The following is a 17755-nucleotide window of genomic DNA, read 5'->3' on the forward strand; positions in this document are numbered from 1 at the left end:
ATGACATCATGATGATATAATGGTTATTTGGATAAATCATATTTGTCATGGAAATAATAGTGTGGAATGTGTTGATTGAATGGGAGCAGATCTGGCCCAATAGGATTATTTTCAGAGCTAAAATGATATTGAACTTTAGTGTATATAAAATTTATTTGAGCTGCATGAATCAATGAATCATTATGATCTTAGTTAAATAATACTACTCCCTATATAATATATTTGAGTTTTTCTATGTTATTGAGTATGGAGTACTATACAATGTAACAATTTCAATTTGAGTTATAGGATAATATTGGGAAGAAAAAATAAATTCATACTCATTCTCCAAAGTAGACAAATATTCCATTAATTGAAAAAATTGTATAATGATGAAGGGAACTTGTTTACTTTTTCTATCTTCAACATGCAAATAGATAAGCTTCCTCCGTTTTAAATTTAATAACCTCCAAATCAAATAAAACATTATAAACTTATACTTGAAAATATGTGACATACTAAAACTTAGTGGATAGAAAATGGGATAAGATAAAATTAATAAACTATCACACATCATTTTGTTGCATTAACAATAAGCAATATGGATAGTTTGTGGAATATCTCCTTACTTTTGGTGGGATACATATCCTTCTTATTTTATTACTCAAAACCAACACAAGTAAAGAGTCTTCATCTAATAGAGGAGAGCAAATGAACAACGGATTTGGATGAGTTTTACACCCTTGACTGCATTTTCTTTGATGCTAAATTTATCATTGACAAATATTGGGGGGAAAAAATTCTCACCCTCTAAATTTCTTTATCTATAAACAAAAAATTTACTACCATTTCTTGTCACTCATTTCGCTTATATGAGGAAATATATTACCAACTCATGAAAAATACTAACTCGTGAGAAATAAGAAAGTATGAAATTCTTTATTATGGATAAGGAGAGAAAATAAAGAAGGAATTTAAGGGGTGAGGATTTTCTTTTCCGTCGTATTTTATAATAATAGATAATTATGTTGGGGATTATACCAACAACGACGCTTTGGCCGAGTGGTTAAGGCGTGTGCCTGCTAAGTACATGGGGTTTCCCCGCGAGAGTTCGAATCTCTCAGGCGTCGTTCATTTTTTTTTTAATTTTATTCTTTAAACAAAGCCAGACTTGCACAATGAAGCTATATTTATTTTTCAATCTAGCTTTTATAATCGAAATCGCACTTTAAAAGGATAAGTGTGGTTGTTTCACATACAGAAAATATAATCAATAATGATACTCTACACTCTAGCCATCATAACTCAAACTCTCCACATCTGACACTTATTGATTGAAACATTTGTGGCCATGATAGATCAAACATCTTTGACACCAATTGATTGAAGGAGAAAGATAAATCAAATATATGACATCTATTGATTGAAGGAGAAGAGTGACTCAAACATCAGAAACCAATTGGAGAAAAATAAGTTGTGTTTCATTCGACCATTTTACCAAACAAATTTTGTATTTGGCATACATCTAAACCTATTTAAAATCAAGATTCTTATGAATCTTGAGATTTTAAAACTGACATCACCACTAAATTGGCTAGTACTCAATTATGTACCATCAAATTTTCTAGCAGATCCTAAGATATAGATGTGTAAAATATTTCACAAAATAGAGAGGAACAACAAAAAAAAGAAGAGAAACTGTGGCAGATAAATCGTTTTTCGATATCAGCAACAACCAACAAGAGACATATCCACAAATCATTAGCATAGTTAGATGGTGCTGATAATAAATAGGCAGAGCAAAACATGTGTCTAAAGATGTTACGTTTAGAAAAAGATGTCCAAATGATATATTGTGATGATTCAAGAAACAATGGGAACACTAATTCTCTTGGCCAAACTTGAAGGAAGAAGCCAGTGACCAGTCCAGTAACAAACTCTAGTGGCCATACTTCTGAAACTCCCACTCGCTGTTGTCTGTATGTTATTGTGGACCGTAAGATACCATCATGGCGCGCAATAATGACATGGTTAGGTATAGTATGCAACGTGGAAAACGACTTACCAAGAGGACAAACTTGGCGAGTCTTAAGCCACCTGCTGATGCAATGGAAGTGGAAAGCATGGTTGCAAACCCCTATAGAAATTGTAGGAGGAACAATATCAAAAAATTGAAAACTGCAAGAAACTAAAATACAAGGAGAGATAGTCACAGTAAATAATTATGATCTGGGATGATAAGTTGTACTGGATGGAAAATAGTGAAGGCACTGGTGATCTCATTTTTTAAAGACCAAACAAAAACTTCCTTGTCAAGTTAATATGTATAAGTTTCCAGTAAAACTTAGAACTGACAATATGGAGTGTTAAATTTCGTTCAACAGAATTCATGCTCTCTGCCATGCAACATTCCAGTCATGAAATGGCCCTATTTGAACAAAGTTAGAATAAACTTAAGAAATACCAAGGCACTTCTTGAGAGAGAGAGCAATTGAATGTGAAAATAATTTGCACCACAGACCAACTAATCGATGAATACAAAAGAAAACATCCTTGAAACTTTTCTAAGTAATGAAAAGGGACAGCACATATCATGACACAAACAATAAGCAAAACAACATAGTAAGGACTAAGGATCAAATCTTCCTCATACTATACAGCTTTTAAGGAAGTATAAGATGACACACAACGAAGGATTCAAGGTGGCTCATCCAACTGTTGCTGTAATCAAACAAGGTAAAAACTTCCTATTTATAGGAAGCAAAAGAGTAGTTCGCATTATAAGCTAAATGGGAAATCTAATGGCATCATGGCAATTCTAAAACAGCAGCAGCATCACATTTTATCACTTTAGGCAATTCTCTATTTATCAGTATATAATTGCAGGAGCTAATTTCAGATTGAATGGGTATATTTGTTCAGAATGACAAAATGAAACCAACTTAGAGCAAAAGAGAAGCAAGATACCCATTGTTGTCAGAGTTTGAGATTTGAGATTTGAGTGATGTTCTGACAAATTAGTGATTGCTAATCGGGTATCTTATGGCCACAGGTAGCTAATAATGAATTCTCACTAAGCTGTGTCGATTAACCTTTTGTATAACTTATGAAAAGAGTATGCAAATCAGAAACTAGCAGACATTGGATTAAAATCGATCTTAAGTTCTTAACATCAAACAGTCATCCAAATTCTTGATTTACAGATAGGTTTCATTTCTCAATGACTCCTCTACAGCTCGGGAAAAACTTAGCTCCAATAGCTAGCCTCCTCCAATTCATCAGCAACAGATTTTTATTTTAATTACACAATAATGACTACAGGCCCCAAATGACATAAAATCCAACCTAATAACATAATGGTTATACTTTGGTGGGTAGAGTAGTTGAATGAAAAGTAATTCAATCTTTACTTTTCCAGATTTCAACCGGGTAGATATTCCAATGAGGTGTGATACGATTCATTCAATCCTTTCTTCCTAATACCCCAGAACATAAAGATGATAGATCTATTACTTTATCCACCTTTATCCATTAAAATATCTTATTCTAAACCACAATTTCTCAGAGAAAACAAGAGTAAAAAATTGTAAGGATTTGAAGTATATAGCAACATACCCCAAGCAACCGTGCATTCCTCGCTCGTCGCACTAGCTTGATTAGCCTGGCACTCGATGCCTATCAACAAAAATCACTAAAATTAAACAAAACGGATCGAAATTCGAAAAAACTGTAAACAAGAGAAGAAGAGACATACATAGATCCATGATGTGGTTCCTGCAAATAGCACAATTATCGACCACGATATCTGCAACAGTACGAATTAGGGTTTATCAATCCAAATCACACGAAATTTCAGAACGAATTCCTAATCGCATATAATAAATCAATTCGAATCGGAAAATAGGAGTGGAAATAAAACAAATACCCCAAGCCCAAAGCGAGACGGCGTTCCACTTTTTAATCTCGAATTTCTTAGATTTCTTGCAGGAGTGCGGCGTGGTAGTGGAAGGGCCGGCGCCGGATGAGCCCTCTCCGGCCGGAACCATGTTGACGTCGGTGTCGAGTGTCGACATTTTTACTAGGGTTAATGGCAGCTGTTTTGCAGAGATATATTTGGGGGAAGGCAATGGCAATCGAAATCTTTGTATGCGGGAAAAGGAATCATATTTTTCTATTGATTAAAATTTATAATCATAATTACTGAGATGATTCATTAAAAATATTTGGATTTCATGAAATAGTTCGAATTCAAGATATTCTAGATATTCGATTTATGATTTCTATTTCGTATTATTCTAATTTCTAGAATTTTTATTTCACGATTTTTCTTTTTACGTCAAATAAAAAGTGCATAATACTGTACATAATATTAAATTAATAAATTGCATGAATGAACTACCAAATGTATGGAATTTATGCATTTCGTGTGTATAAGCGTATACCTAAAAAATTTTCATAGATTGACTGAAAAGATAAAGAAAAAAAATAAATATTCCCTCCAATTTAAAGAATTATTTTAATTTGTTTCAAATTTTAAAGAAATTTTTAACTTTTTTGAATAATAAGTTAATGAAATAAATCTGCATACTAAAAATGAAAAAAGTCATCCCAAAATAATAAAATGATCTATAAATTTTGCCGAAATTTTAGATTGTGAGAATTTTACTACAGTGCATAAGTTCAAAACTTTTGCAACCAAATCTTAAGTTCGTGGTAATTGATAAATAAGAAATTTCGACCATAATTTACAATTTTATGGACCAACCCTATTTTTTTTACTTTATTTATCAAAACGTTCAAATAGAAATACACAAATGATCAACAAATTAGTTGATTTAATAGGGTTTCGAATGAAAACAAGTGGGAAATATGCAAGGCTTGTATGAATATATTTCGTAGTCCGCGTATTTAATTAATTATATTTCGATTCTCTAGTAAGATTTAGTTACTGAGAATATGGACTAGTATATTTATATTTTATGAGTAATTTAAGTACATATTTTGTTCACGTACAATTACGTTCTAATATTTTGATAATGCAAAAACAATTCGAGTAATATATATGCTAGTGTTTTTTCGTTGAATTTCGATGGGTATACCGTATACGCTTGTGTATATTACTCCATGAGTACTACTCCTATTTTAGAATTTAAAAAAAAAACATATTGAAATTCCAGTCTCAATAGTAAAAGTGTCAACTCAACTTTGTTTTTTCCTTGATAATAGTAGTAATATTATTAATTAAAAATTAGTACGAGTTGTTTATACACACTATTTCACCAACCTCTATACATTCCCAAGTAAATAATCGTTTGGTTTATTGTCAATATCGTCGTAGGGATCTACAAACGAAATAAAAAAATGAAAAATAAAATAGTAGAAAGAAACAAAGAGGTTTTTTCGTACACACTAAGCTTTCTATAGTCCACAATATATAATACGATGCTTCTATAGAATATTTTCTATTTTGTACCAATTCTCAAGACTAAGTTGTTGTTAGCCAATAATAAGCCATAACATTACAAAACTATTCATTTATTATTCTTGTATTATTCTTTTTTTTTTTGCTTTGTTTTCATTCATTGCCACTCCAAAAAAGTCAAAACAATCTCAAACAATTCCAGAAATGTGAAATCGACTCCATGTTTTGCCTATAAAGTCATATATTATTTCTATGCCATACTTAAAATCTGACCTATTAAATTAGTGTATTGATATTGTTTATTAATTATCAAATTAAAAATATAGATTTGTTTCCACTTGCTTGTTTGCTTACTTCTCTGCATCGGGTAAGAGCATTAGCAACCGCGACAAAAATAGAGAACGACATGACATCTTCGAATGTGTTATAGACTCAATATCCAATATCGTATGAGCACAATTAATATGGGGTTTTAAGATCAAATGAGCATTTTCTAATAACAAACTAGTCTTTTAGAACGAATTATCTGTTTTATTTTATTGAGACTTGAGAGCCCAATCTTTTACTATAATTATTCGAAATTCCCGATCTACTATTAATCAGAGGAGAACCATCATATAGAATAATGTCAATGTTTTTTTGTTAACAAACCAACAATCCAAAAATAACCAATCTTCTCTTTTCATTGCATTAAAAATCACAAAATTCAAATGAATAATAAAAAAAATAATGACAAAACCATGATTACACTTGGCCTAATCACATGTGTAAGTCTACACACCAGCAGCAGCAATGGATAAAATTTATGTACAAAAAAGTCTTCATTTATGATCACACTCTCCTCATCCGGTGGTGGTGCGACGAATTCATCTCTGTGAAAGTGAGCGGCGATTTCGGAGACTTCGCTGCCGGTTTCCGATGATTCTCCCTCTTCGTCTCCTTGAGTTTTTCCCCGTTGCTCGATATTTCTCTCGAATCGCTATCCGTGGAGACGAAGACGAAGGTTCCGATTTGGTTTCCGTCGCTATCTTGCAACGGCTCCAAAACTTCGATCACTTCGCTCATCATGGGCCGGAGTTTTGGGCGGTGGCTCAGGCACTGGTACGCCAGTGCCGCCGCTTTCTGGGCCCCAGCCTCGGAGTACTGGCCTTCCAGTCTGGGGTCCATCACGCGGCCCAGCTTGCGCGGGCTCTTGAGCAGGGCCCGCGCCCATTCAGCCAGATTCTGCTCCCTGGAGGGGCGGGTCTTGTCTACTGACTTCCGCCCAGTGAGCAGCTCGAGCAGTACTACTCCAAAGCTGTACACGTCGCTCGCAGCTGTCAGGTGACCTGTCATGACGTACTCAGGGGCAGCATACCCCTGAGTGCCCATGACTCGTGTGGAGACGTGCGTGTCGTCTCCTTCTGGGCCGTCTTTGGCGAGCCCGAAGTCCGAGAGCTTGGCTGTATAGTCCTGCAAAACAATGTGGTCCCATTCTATAAAATAATTACTTTGAATAAAAACTATCATGTGTTCTGAATAAAAGTAATTTTTCTTACCGAGTCTAGCAAAATGTTGGACGCCTTAAAATCACGGTATATAACGGGCTTTTCGGCCTCGTGGAGGAAGGCAAGCCCTTTGGCTGCCCCAAGAGCTATCTTCATTCTTGTTGGCCATGGAAGTGAAACCGAAAATCCTGTGTAATAGAGTAAAAAAACATTAATCTTATTTTGATTTTAAATCAATTCAATTAATCACATATTTTCTTCTATTGTACATCAATCATGTAGAAAATTCAAATAATATATTTATAATGTGTGGAATGACTTATCTCAAATTGTCCAATAAAAAATGAAGAATAATTATACTAAAAGATAAATAGAGACTGTGTAACAACTTATTTAAATCAAATTCTTTGGCAGTTGTCACCTACCAAGAAAAGATTGATCCATTCAACATGACAGTTAGATAAACAAATACATCCTCCAAAACACTTTTTTTTTGTTTCAATCAACTTCATACTCAACGATCCCATCTAATTGACTTTTCCATTGAATTAAGTAACTAAGCAACATATAGTTTTGGTGACATAATTAAATTAAATTCAAATTAACTTACTTCTAAATAGCTGGTTTTCAAGGCTTCCTCTTGGCATGTATTCATACACCAAAAGCCTGTGTTCTTCCTCACAACAATATCCAATCAACTTCACCAAATGAGCATGTCTTAATTGACCAAGAAAAATCACTTCTGTCTGTAAATCAATCAAGAAAAGAAACATGATTAAACCAATATTCAACCATATTTACCTCATGCATAAATAAATAAATAAATAAATAAATAAATACTCTGAACCAGACTGTCAGAACGATGAAGTATAACTTAATTGATAAGATATTTACCAGCCATTCACGGTGGCCTTGTCCACCATCCAAATCGAGGAGCTTAACGGCGACGGGCTGGGCCTTGAGGCCCGGCCTAAGCTTGTCATCAACAAAGCCCTTGTGCACTGGCCCGAACCCGCCTTCGCCTAGGAAGTTACTCGACGAGAAATTCTGCGTGATGACCTTGAGCTCCTGCAGCGTAAACACATGCAGATTCGAGCCGGCAAGGGAGATCGATAGATCCTCAGAGAGCACGGTGGAGCCGCTGAAATCTGACATCGAGATCCTCGGGAACGAGGTCTGCTTGGCGACCGGCTTCTTCTTGCCCCGGGCCGGGGCCTCGGGCTTGAAGCAGCCCGGGAAATAATCCTGCCATTTCATCTTCCTCTTCACTGCCATTTTGAAAATGAGGAGGAGTTTTGGTTGTGTTTGGGGTTTATATGGGGAAATATTTGAGGGATAATGTTGAAATTTTCAACAATTATACAAAGACATGGAGAGAAGAAGTGTGCAAATATCTCCTTTTATAATGAGACTTAGTAATGTTTTAATTTTATATGGTTAGTTATGTGTGTGTAATAATGTACAGCTATACCATATATGTTCACCTACTGTCCTAACATACGTATCCCATTTGACAATACGTGAGAAGTTGGTAGAATTGAAAAGGTTTACTAGCTTGACTCATTGCCGGTCTAATTTGATTTATGTTTCACTTATTTATGTATGATTTGATTTAATTATGGTAAAATATGAGGTATCACGTGAAGTGACAAAAGCTATTACTCGTACCTTCTACTTAAATTTTGAACTATCTTCAGTGACGATTTAATTATTACATTTGTCCACGAAAAATAATTTGATAGTAGACGAAACGAATTTTAATGTAAAAGATGGCGGGAAAAAGTGGTTGGAGTATTGTTAGTAGAAGATACGACTCGTTTTTACGAGGGGGCAAAATTTACTATAAATCGGGATGGACATATCAAAATTGAAAAACATGACTATTTTTTCGGAATGAGTATTTAATTAAATGTAAAAGAATACAGTTTTAATTCCCTCTTATGTAGAGTAATAATATGGCACACCCTACGACAATTATAATGAGCACGGTTTACATGTAGTTCAGATACAATTTCTTAACCTCTAGTTTTAGATGAATGAGTTTCTATCACTCAATCACATTCTTTTGATTAAAATTATTGTATTAATCATAAATGTGCTGTCATATTATTGCCTTGCAAAACAATAATTCTCTATTTATCCGATCAACTAAAAGTGATATATAGAAAACTTATTAATTTATTTATACACAAGATCTTAGTTAATTTCAATAAATCCTAATATTAAATTACATATAAAACTCGATGTTTTTATTTGATGTATTTAATTCGGTAAAGCCGCAAATAGTATAAGATGGAAGGAGTTATATTTAGGGATGAGAAAATATATCGAAATACCGAAATACCGCACTTACCGTACCGAAAAATACAGAATTTTCGGTATACCGTACTTTTCGGTACCGTACCGACAGTTTTAGGAACGGTAAAGGTATGTATTTTGTATATACCGCGGTATACCGCATCATACCGCAATTGCAGTATATACCGCAAATTTACGGTATACCGCAAATACGGTATATACCTCAATTGCGGTATATACCGGAAATCACGGTATACCGAGGTATACCGCATATTGCGGTATATCGAAATCACGGTACGGTATACCGACAACGGTATGGTAACGATATCTAAATTTTGGTATACCGACAAAAGCAGTACGATAAAGGTATGGTTTTTTGTCATACCGCACGGTACGGTACGGTATGCGGTATGGCCATTTCGGCACAGTATACCGTACCGTTCCAACCCTAGTTATATTACGCGTGGGTTAAGAAAATGAAATTAAAAACATACAACTAATAATATAATGAGCAAAACAAATACGTGTAATTATGTAAATTGGTTGAATGGAAAATGACCAGCGTGCCCTCCGTTTGACTTTCTTTGTGGGGATGACCTTGAACTGCTGATTGCCGTTTTTTAATTTTTCTTTTTCTGTTTTTAAAATATTTGTTCATTTATTTGAATATTTCTCAAATTCTAGTTGGATAATTTGAAATATTCTTTCGTGGCCATGTAGATGTACGTGGACTTTATTATTCGTTTTTCCCCTCACGCGGGATTGTTGATCTTTCATCGACAGTTAGACTGCTACCACCATTTCATTAATTGTTTTATATAGGATTATTGAAAAGGAAAAATTTGTTGAAAAAATGATAGAGATATTTGATTATATTCTGGTTGGCCATGTAACTTTAAAATTAATTGGTAAAACTAAGTAGTTTGATCACGCGACAAAAAAATCTAATTGCATACGTGTGATATATTGTCGATATTTTTCACCCACAAAAGGACAACGTTATCAGTTTGAACAACTGACATTGTTTAACTCACCAGCAGTGACATATACATGTAATTTACATATTGTCATATCATATACGATGTCACAAATATTTTCGTTGTGGAATGTAGAAATGTGTCACTCATCACCTTCTTAAAAAGCCTCACAAGTTGGGATAGTTTTGCAATGATATATATATAAGAGACATGATCACTAAATTCACTACCAAATCAATGAGGGACAATATAAAGGTTTCAACATGAAATAATTACGGAAAAAAAATCTAATTCACACAATTTTCTAGTTGATTTTTAAATTTAAAGATTTGACCAGAATTTGACTATATTTAGTTTTGAACAATTTGCTCAATGTTAGATTACAAATTTGTTTTTCCTAAAATAATTGCCAATTTTAAATAAATTATACACGCTAATTAATGATTTGGTCAGAGATGGAAGGTAAGGTCAATATGAGGAAGAATCGTTCACAAGAATTCATAAGATAAGATTGTGGTAGGTTTTCTTGCAAACTCGTTAATGTTCTAGAAGTTTGATCGTCATTTAATGTAGTACTACTACTATTTATAATTATGAATGAAATAAAAAAAAAAAGTACGAACCAAGACTAATGCACACAACAAAATTTCAGATTTTTCATTGGGTATATTTGGCGCTACACTCGCAAAATTATTCAATTTACGGCAAACTATCCCACATTTAATTAATTAAAAAGTTAGTAATTCGAACATATTTTCAGGTGGTATGTTCGCTCAATTATGTCTACCATTGATATGTGCCATGGGTACTTAATAATCATTTAATAATAACTATAAGTATATGTTAATTGTATGTACAAATGTATTTAAATTTTAAAGTAATCATTATGTCTACCATTGATATGTGTCATGGCAACCAGAATATCTGGCATGCTATATGATGACAATTAGGTCCTATTTATTGCAACATCTTGTCTTGATTTTATTCCACAAAATATATAACCAAATTATGCGGATTAGCACATAATGATAAACAACGATGAATGTATGAATTGTGCATGTTGAGATCTTATAATGTAATATACTAAAATCTAAATATATATCCACAGAGAATATTTTTGTTGACCCCCAATTCAACAAATATGAGATGCTTAATTAAGTTACAAAAATAATTATAATACGTAGTAAATTCAGTTTTCTATTGTGTTGTTGTTGGGGTGGAGCATGCACTTTCTTTTGTGTTGAAGTTATGATTGAAAACTTTATAAATGAATGATGAATCATGCAGATTGATGCATGCATAATTGAAAAATAAAGGGTAAGAAATAGTACTGTAGTTGGTAAGAAGATGAAAGCTGCGTGGAATATATATCAGATTATAACCTTAAAATAACAAATTAATTTTGATTTATATGAATTTATAAAAGTATTAATTTTAGTAAAAACTTTTAATTGAAAACTAAATGTATAAAATAAATCAAATAATAACACTAAACTTGAATTAAATAATACTCCACTTATATAGCTATTTAACATTTCTCATTTATATAGTAAAATAATATCCCATTAAGTCAAATGTATGTTATTGCCTTAATCCTCTTTAATATTTCTCGATAATATCACCTCCGAATATAAAAAGTGGTCTTGATTTTGGATGACAAAGTTTAAATTACAAATTTTGTAAAGAAAAAGAGAGATATAGAAAGAAATGGTTGAAGTCTTGTAAATGAAATATAATAGCTTTCTAAAATATTGGACATGATTAAATAAAAGATTTAATTATGTTTTCGGTTTCCGATTAGGCATTTAAATGGCCTGTTTTGCTTAATAGACTCCATCTACATTTCATAGGATTGAGACGTATCAACAGATCAATTGCATTTTCATGTTATACACATGTTACATCATAAACCCATTAATCAACACCTCTCTTTTTTTTTTGTCACAAATATCAATTGTTGTCACAATCTAAATGATTATTTTTTAAAGATTTCCCAAATATTTAATAAATGAAGGATTCAATCATAACATTGAAATTAATGTTTTAATATGATATTTTTGCCTTCACCAGTTAAATGATAGTGATATTCGTACGATAAAAAAACAAGAGCATGTGATTCATTTTTTTTTATATATCATGTTAAATTTTTACTAGAGCTAGGTTATTCATGGATATGTGAATATAAGACTAATTAAACTTAAGTTAAACTCCATCCCTAAATACTTGATGATGTGAGGAAAAAATTCACTAAGTATTTAAATTGATTTATTTTTTACATTACATTTTTTCTATGGGACAACTCAGGCATATAAAAATCTTAACCAAATTTTATGGGACTTTTTTATTTTAAATACAAAAAATATCAAATAAGGATATAATTGTGAATATTAGGTTATACTTCATCAACTCGTAGCCTGCTAACTAATTTTACTACAAAACTGCACAAATATAAAAAAGAAAGACGCATATTACATTAATCTTTTATACCTGTATTTTTTCACTTTTTTAAACTCAAGAGTCAAGTTTAAATGAGAACAATATAAACTAGAATTGAATCAATAGGTTTTTTATTCCCTTGAAAATATCTTCTGGTTTTAAATGTAAAAACTTAATTACGACTATTGGAAAGTTTAAATTTAATTAGCTTACTTGTGGAATAAACAAGAAGCCCATTTGGGCAGCTGCCAAAGTCTTGACAATGACATTTAGAAACTTCGATTCACTCCAAAATCTTCCATTTCAAATTCAAATAGTACTACTTTATGTGCAATTAATTAATGTCTTCATAATTCAAATTTTCGTAAATTAATGGTCTTTGCAGTAATTTGAATGTGAATTTCATTAAGGTCAAAATAATTAGGATTGAAAGTATAAATCAAACACACAACTAACCTTTACCTTCTCATTCTTAGTGGAGTTTAACCAAACCCCTAACAAATTTAAATTTCCTCATTTAGGATATGTTTAGAGGAAATTTTTGTGATATTCATCGACTGAAATAGTATTCCAATTAACCACGCAAATTTATTATTTAATTTTGGAAAAGGGAAGTGACTCGAACGCACGGGAAATATATATACTAATTTAGAAAAAAATTTACAACATGTGGAATACAAAATGTCAATGCGTTTCTTGTTTAATTATATTTGTGATTATAAAACTTAATGTTGTGTGACATGGTGTATACATAATTAATTGTAATAATAAAAATTTATATAAATCCTTTAATTTTTGTGGCGTTAATTTAATTTAAAAGGAACTTTAAGATTTCTCGGTCCAGAGAGATTATAAAATAAAACATTTTTCTATTTTCTTTTAATTTTAATTATTGATCTTTTGAACGATTTCGGTTTTCATAAAACAATAGTACTAATGTATTATATAAAAATATTAGCTTGAAACAGACACTAATTTCCACTGGAGGAATGATTTTATTTGAGGAGTTTTTTTATTTTAAATTCTTAACTTTTACTTATTAAATTATGGTTTTATATGAATTTTAAAATCAGCATGCAGATTATCAAAACTATTAATTTGATCATATTTTGTAACTAACCAAAATTCCAATGCTACTGACTAATTAGTAATTACGTGCACGCATCAGACAACAACTAATATAACATCACATTACAAATAATTAAACAACAACGTATAATACTAATTAAATTACATATTTGCAATTGCTGAATTTAGGATTTTCAAGAAAGAGGGAGCATATATAAATAAATGTTTCAGAAAATGCCTCTGGCAAGTGGCAACTATGTACAAACAAACCAAACCTTTTTGTGTACAAAATAAAAGTAAAAAAATAATATTAAAAAAAAACAAAACCAAAACCTTTTTGGGTATAATTTATCTTTAATCGATATTTGCACACTTCCCACTACAAATTAGGCTCTAATTAAATGTCATTACATGAAAATTTATATAGTACTACTAATCTATTGAGATTTAATTCAATAAAACAGAAAATAGGGTCCAATCTTTCTTTGATTTTATCTCCAAAAAATACTTAAATAAAAGATGAGAATAAGCTATATAGTCGGCTGCTCAAATATGTATGTATACACACACATCATCAAATACGCAATAATACACATATGCCAAAAATAAAGATGTATGGAAAAAATAAAGTCCATAGTGGTTTGGTCTAGCAAATACTATCTACCATGACCAATCCACTAAAATCTGCAGGTTAAAATCCTTGAGTAATTCCAAGACCACAAATCTAGAACAATTAACCTTTTCTGTTCACATATAAAATCATAGTACCTGTCTATATATAAGTATATATATATGTGTTACTACTTCCAATTTCAAAAAAGGTACTTAAAATGTAAAAATAGACTCTAATTAACTTTTCACAATTAGTGGATCTTCAGGATGCTGAAGCAAATGAAAATGACTAAACATAATTTGGCATTGCAATCGAATTCGTGGAGAAGAAATACTCCATCTGTCCCATTAGAAATAAAACATTTTCCTTTTCGGGTTATCCCATTAAAAATGAAACGTTTCTAAAAATGAAAACTACACTCTGTCTACTTTTTCATTTCTCTTACTTTACTCCCTCTTCATTAACTCACAAAACAACACTACATAAAATTTCGTGCCGAAAACCAAATGTTTCATATTTAATGGAACAGAGAGAATACTTGTCAAGGCTATTATTAAGGATACAACTTACAAAGATTTGGGAAGAATTGTACATTGTACATATTTTTTTTCTCCAATTCATTTCGTTGTTGTTGTTTTTGGTGTATTTTTTCTCGGAATGGCTAGGGCATTGGCTGAGCTATTGCTAGGCTGTTGCTTGGCTAGTGCTATTGCTAGGCTGTTGCTAGTCCATTATGATGTGGCGAGAGGAGTTTTGGTTAGGCTATTACTAGTCCTCAATCACTGTAGTTGCTCTTAAAGCAAAACAGATAATATCAAATTAATATGGAGTTCGAGTGTACACTGAACCTTAACAATATCATTGTATGGGAAAGTTTCAATTTTATGATATTTGGTATTACTGCCAGTTTGGGGTTATTGCCTAGCAAGACAAGTCGTGTAAATCTTTATAAAATATCCACATGCTTACGAGGTCGTCAAATAGATATTATTTCCATTCAACAGTTTTTTTTTTCAATGTGCAATTAATGTGCTGAGTCGAACTTCACATAATTTTAATTCCCATGTTTCAATCTTACACATTTTTTTTTACTATCCCACTATATTCAAGAAAATAATTAATAATAAGGCGAAAATGTTGAGTAAGACGAAATAATTTGATGTAATTAATTGATCATACCGCGAAGGATACTAATTATTGACTATTTATTACTCCGAAAGCCCATAATCCACAGGCTAATCTAATTAATTCTTAGTCCATGTACAAAGAGGTGAAAGGAAGGAAATGAAGATAAAGATATATAGTTCTTGTTGCGATTTGTTGTTCGTTGGTGGCCAATCAACGACAATGCCATGTCGACTAACACCGATTAATCCTAAACCGACATGTTACGTTGGTGCACTCTGAATTAAAAATCTCGGATATGCCAATGCTAATCACAAAGATTACTAGTGGGCAGTGGCTAATTAGTTCTAAAAATATATACTACAACATGATTTAAACTAAATGAAGGAAACATTTTGTCTTAGGTTCCACACTTGTTACTACAATTGTGACGGCGACAGCGACGGCGACGCCGTCAACTTCTAAATAAAAAATTACTATAAAATACGTATGTATAAATAAATAAGGATAAATTAATGGATCAGTTTTGCATTACAAATACTAAAATACTCCATCTTTTTATGCATCTGTAGAGCCTTTGAAAAGGCTACGAAAATGTCATGTGTGACAAAGTCATGGTGATGATATCAATATTACCAGTATGATATACTCCATTTATGAAAAAAAAGGATATTGAATTTGGAAGTAAAAATATAATGATGTCCAAAACAATATATTTGATTTCAACATATATATTAGTATAAATATCTCTTGAATCCCTGGTCGATTTATAAGTGACACACAATTATTCTAAATCCCATTTCGTTATATATTCAATTTCTAATATAAATAAAAATTTTGTTTTAACATTATTTACCATATATAGCATGAAGGGGTGATCTTTTTTCTTTTAATATATCACTCTTGTAAAAAGGGTAAAAAAAAAAAACTAATATTTTATGATATTAGAACTATGAATTACACTATTACAGTGTCAAAGAATATGAATGAACAAAAAATTAAAATTGGATTCCATTTACTGTTTATGGGCTTCTGATGTACAGATAGGCCCATATAAGTTGATGAACTATGATGATAATCATAACTAATCTCGCTTAGGCCCAATAACTATATCAACAGGCCCATAAATGAATTTTTAGCATAAAAAATGGCTTTCAAAGAATAACAGGATGATTATTGAATAATGAATATAGTTATTAGTTATGTTTAAGATTTTCGGTAAGATATTATTTATTATTTATATTTCAATTTATTTGTAAATTTATAGACCAGTTGAAATGTTATTTAGATTTAAAACTTGTCCCCTCGATTAAATCATGGATCGATTTTGTTGGAATGGAGAAATCAATTAATTGGAGAACAAGAAATCAAGAGATGAAGTTATGATAAGAATAAAGAAGGAAATCAATTAAAGATTATGGAGTCATTGAGAGAAATAATTCAAGTCAATCACAATATAGTCCATAAAACTTTTAGTGTTCTTTTACTTTCAACAATTATTTTTTATTTTTCGCATTTTACTTTTCAACAGTACAGATCCAATTTTTTAAAGGTGTGGTGGATAATTTCTTCTATTTATCTTTTGATATGATCTGCAATATTATAATTTGTATGATTCACACCACTTTGTCGTATACATTTTTTCAATCCTTTCTTTTCAAAGAAATTATGTCATGATCTTTCATATGTTTCTTCATTTGCGTGTCTCCTTTTCATAGATATTAAATATTAACAAGTTTTGACATATGCGTGATATGTAATTGTCTTTTAGATATTTCAAAATATTACGCCACGTAATGCTCCATCCGACTTTTTATTATTTCTAAAAAATTAGGTACTCAAATAGGAGTAGTTGTTTAGGCCATAAAGTGGTGGGAATCCACTTTTAAACTCAATTAAATTAAGAAAATGTAGGAGATGTAAAACCAATAAGTAAGAGGGTTCACTATAGAACAATTATAACCAAATTTATTTAATTTTTGGTGCCGAAAATTATGAATGAAAAAATCTTAAAAGAAAATTCAGTCATTTTTAAGGAACACAGAAAATTATGTTGAGCGCATACTTTCCAACACTTATCTTCTGTCAGTTGAGATTGTCTCACCTATTTTACACATTACCCTTTTAAGTTTTTATCAATACATGGCTTCAACTGGCCCAATTGTACTCCCAAATTTAATCCCCAAAATGAACTCCCAAATTTAATCCCATAATCACATAACAACATAGAGATCAATAATTTTCCTAAAGGTCTAAAATATGTATTTAAATGTGTGTTTAATAGATACTCTACTAGTTTAGTCTAAGATGATATAATTAGTGTTTTTATTTATATATTTATTTTAATTAA

The 17755-nt window shown here is 31.5% G+C and overlaps 2 protein-coding genes and 1 non-coding gene across 3 annotated transcripts; 1 reads left to right on the forward strand and 2 right to left on the reverse strand.

Annotated features, from left to right (window-relative positions):
• Nucleotides 1–1027: 1027 nt before the first annotated feature.
• On the forward strand, nucleotides 1028–1109 carry TRNAS-GCU. The gene has a single exon. It is a non-coding gene; the product is annotated as a tRNA-Ser (tRNA).
• Nucleotides 1110–1668: 559 nt separating this feature from the next.
• Nucleotides 1669–4180, reverse strand: LOC121793382 (RING-box protein 1a-like). Its single transcript, XM_042191382.1, has 5 exons — nucleotides 3905–4180; nucleotides 3734–3784; nucleotides 3595–3654; nucleotides 2045–2116; nucleotides 1669–1956 (listed from the first exon to the last, which is right to left on the reverse strand). Exons 1-5 carry the CDS (start codon nucleotides 4050–4052, stop codon nucleotides 1919–1921), a joined length of 369 nt encoding a protein of 122 aa, XP_042047316.1. The 5' UTR covers nucleotides 4053–4180; the 3' UTR covers nucleotides 1669–1918.
• A 1886-nt stretch (nucleotides 4181–6066) lies between these two features.
• Nucleotides 6067–8264, reverse strand: LOC121793383 (serine/threonine-protein kinase RIPK-like). Its single transcript, XM_042191383.1, has 4 exons — nucleotides 7783–8264; nucleotides 7499–7634; nucleotides 6940–7076; nucleotides 6067–6853 (listed from the first exon to the last, which is right to left on the reverse strand). Exons 1-4 carry the CDS (start codon nucleotides 8161–8163, stop codon nucleotides 6233–6235), a joined length of 1275 nt encoding a protein of 424 aa, XP_042047317.1. The 5' UTR covers nucleotides 8164–8264; the 3' UTR covers nucleotides 6067–6232.
• Between the last annotated feature and the right edge of the window lie 9491 nt (nucleotides 8265–17755).

The sequence above is a fragment of the Salvia splendens genome, chromosome 3, assembly GCF_004379255.2.
Source record: "Salvia splendens isolate huo1 chromosome 3, SspV2, whole genome shotgun sequence".
In the NCBI taxonomy this organism is placed as follows: Eukaryota; Viridiplantae; Streptophyta; class Magnoliopsida; order Lamiales; family Lamiaceae; genus Salvia; species Salvia splendens.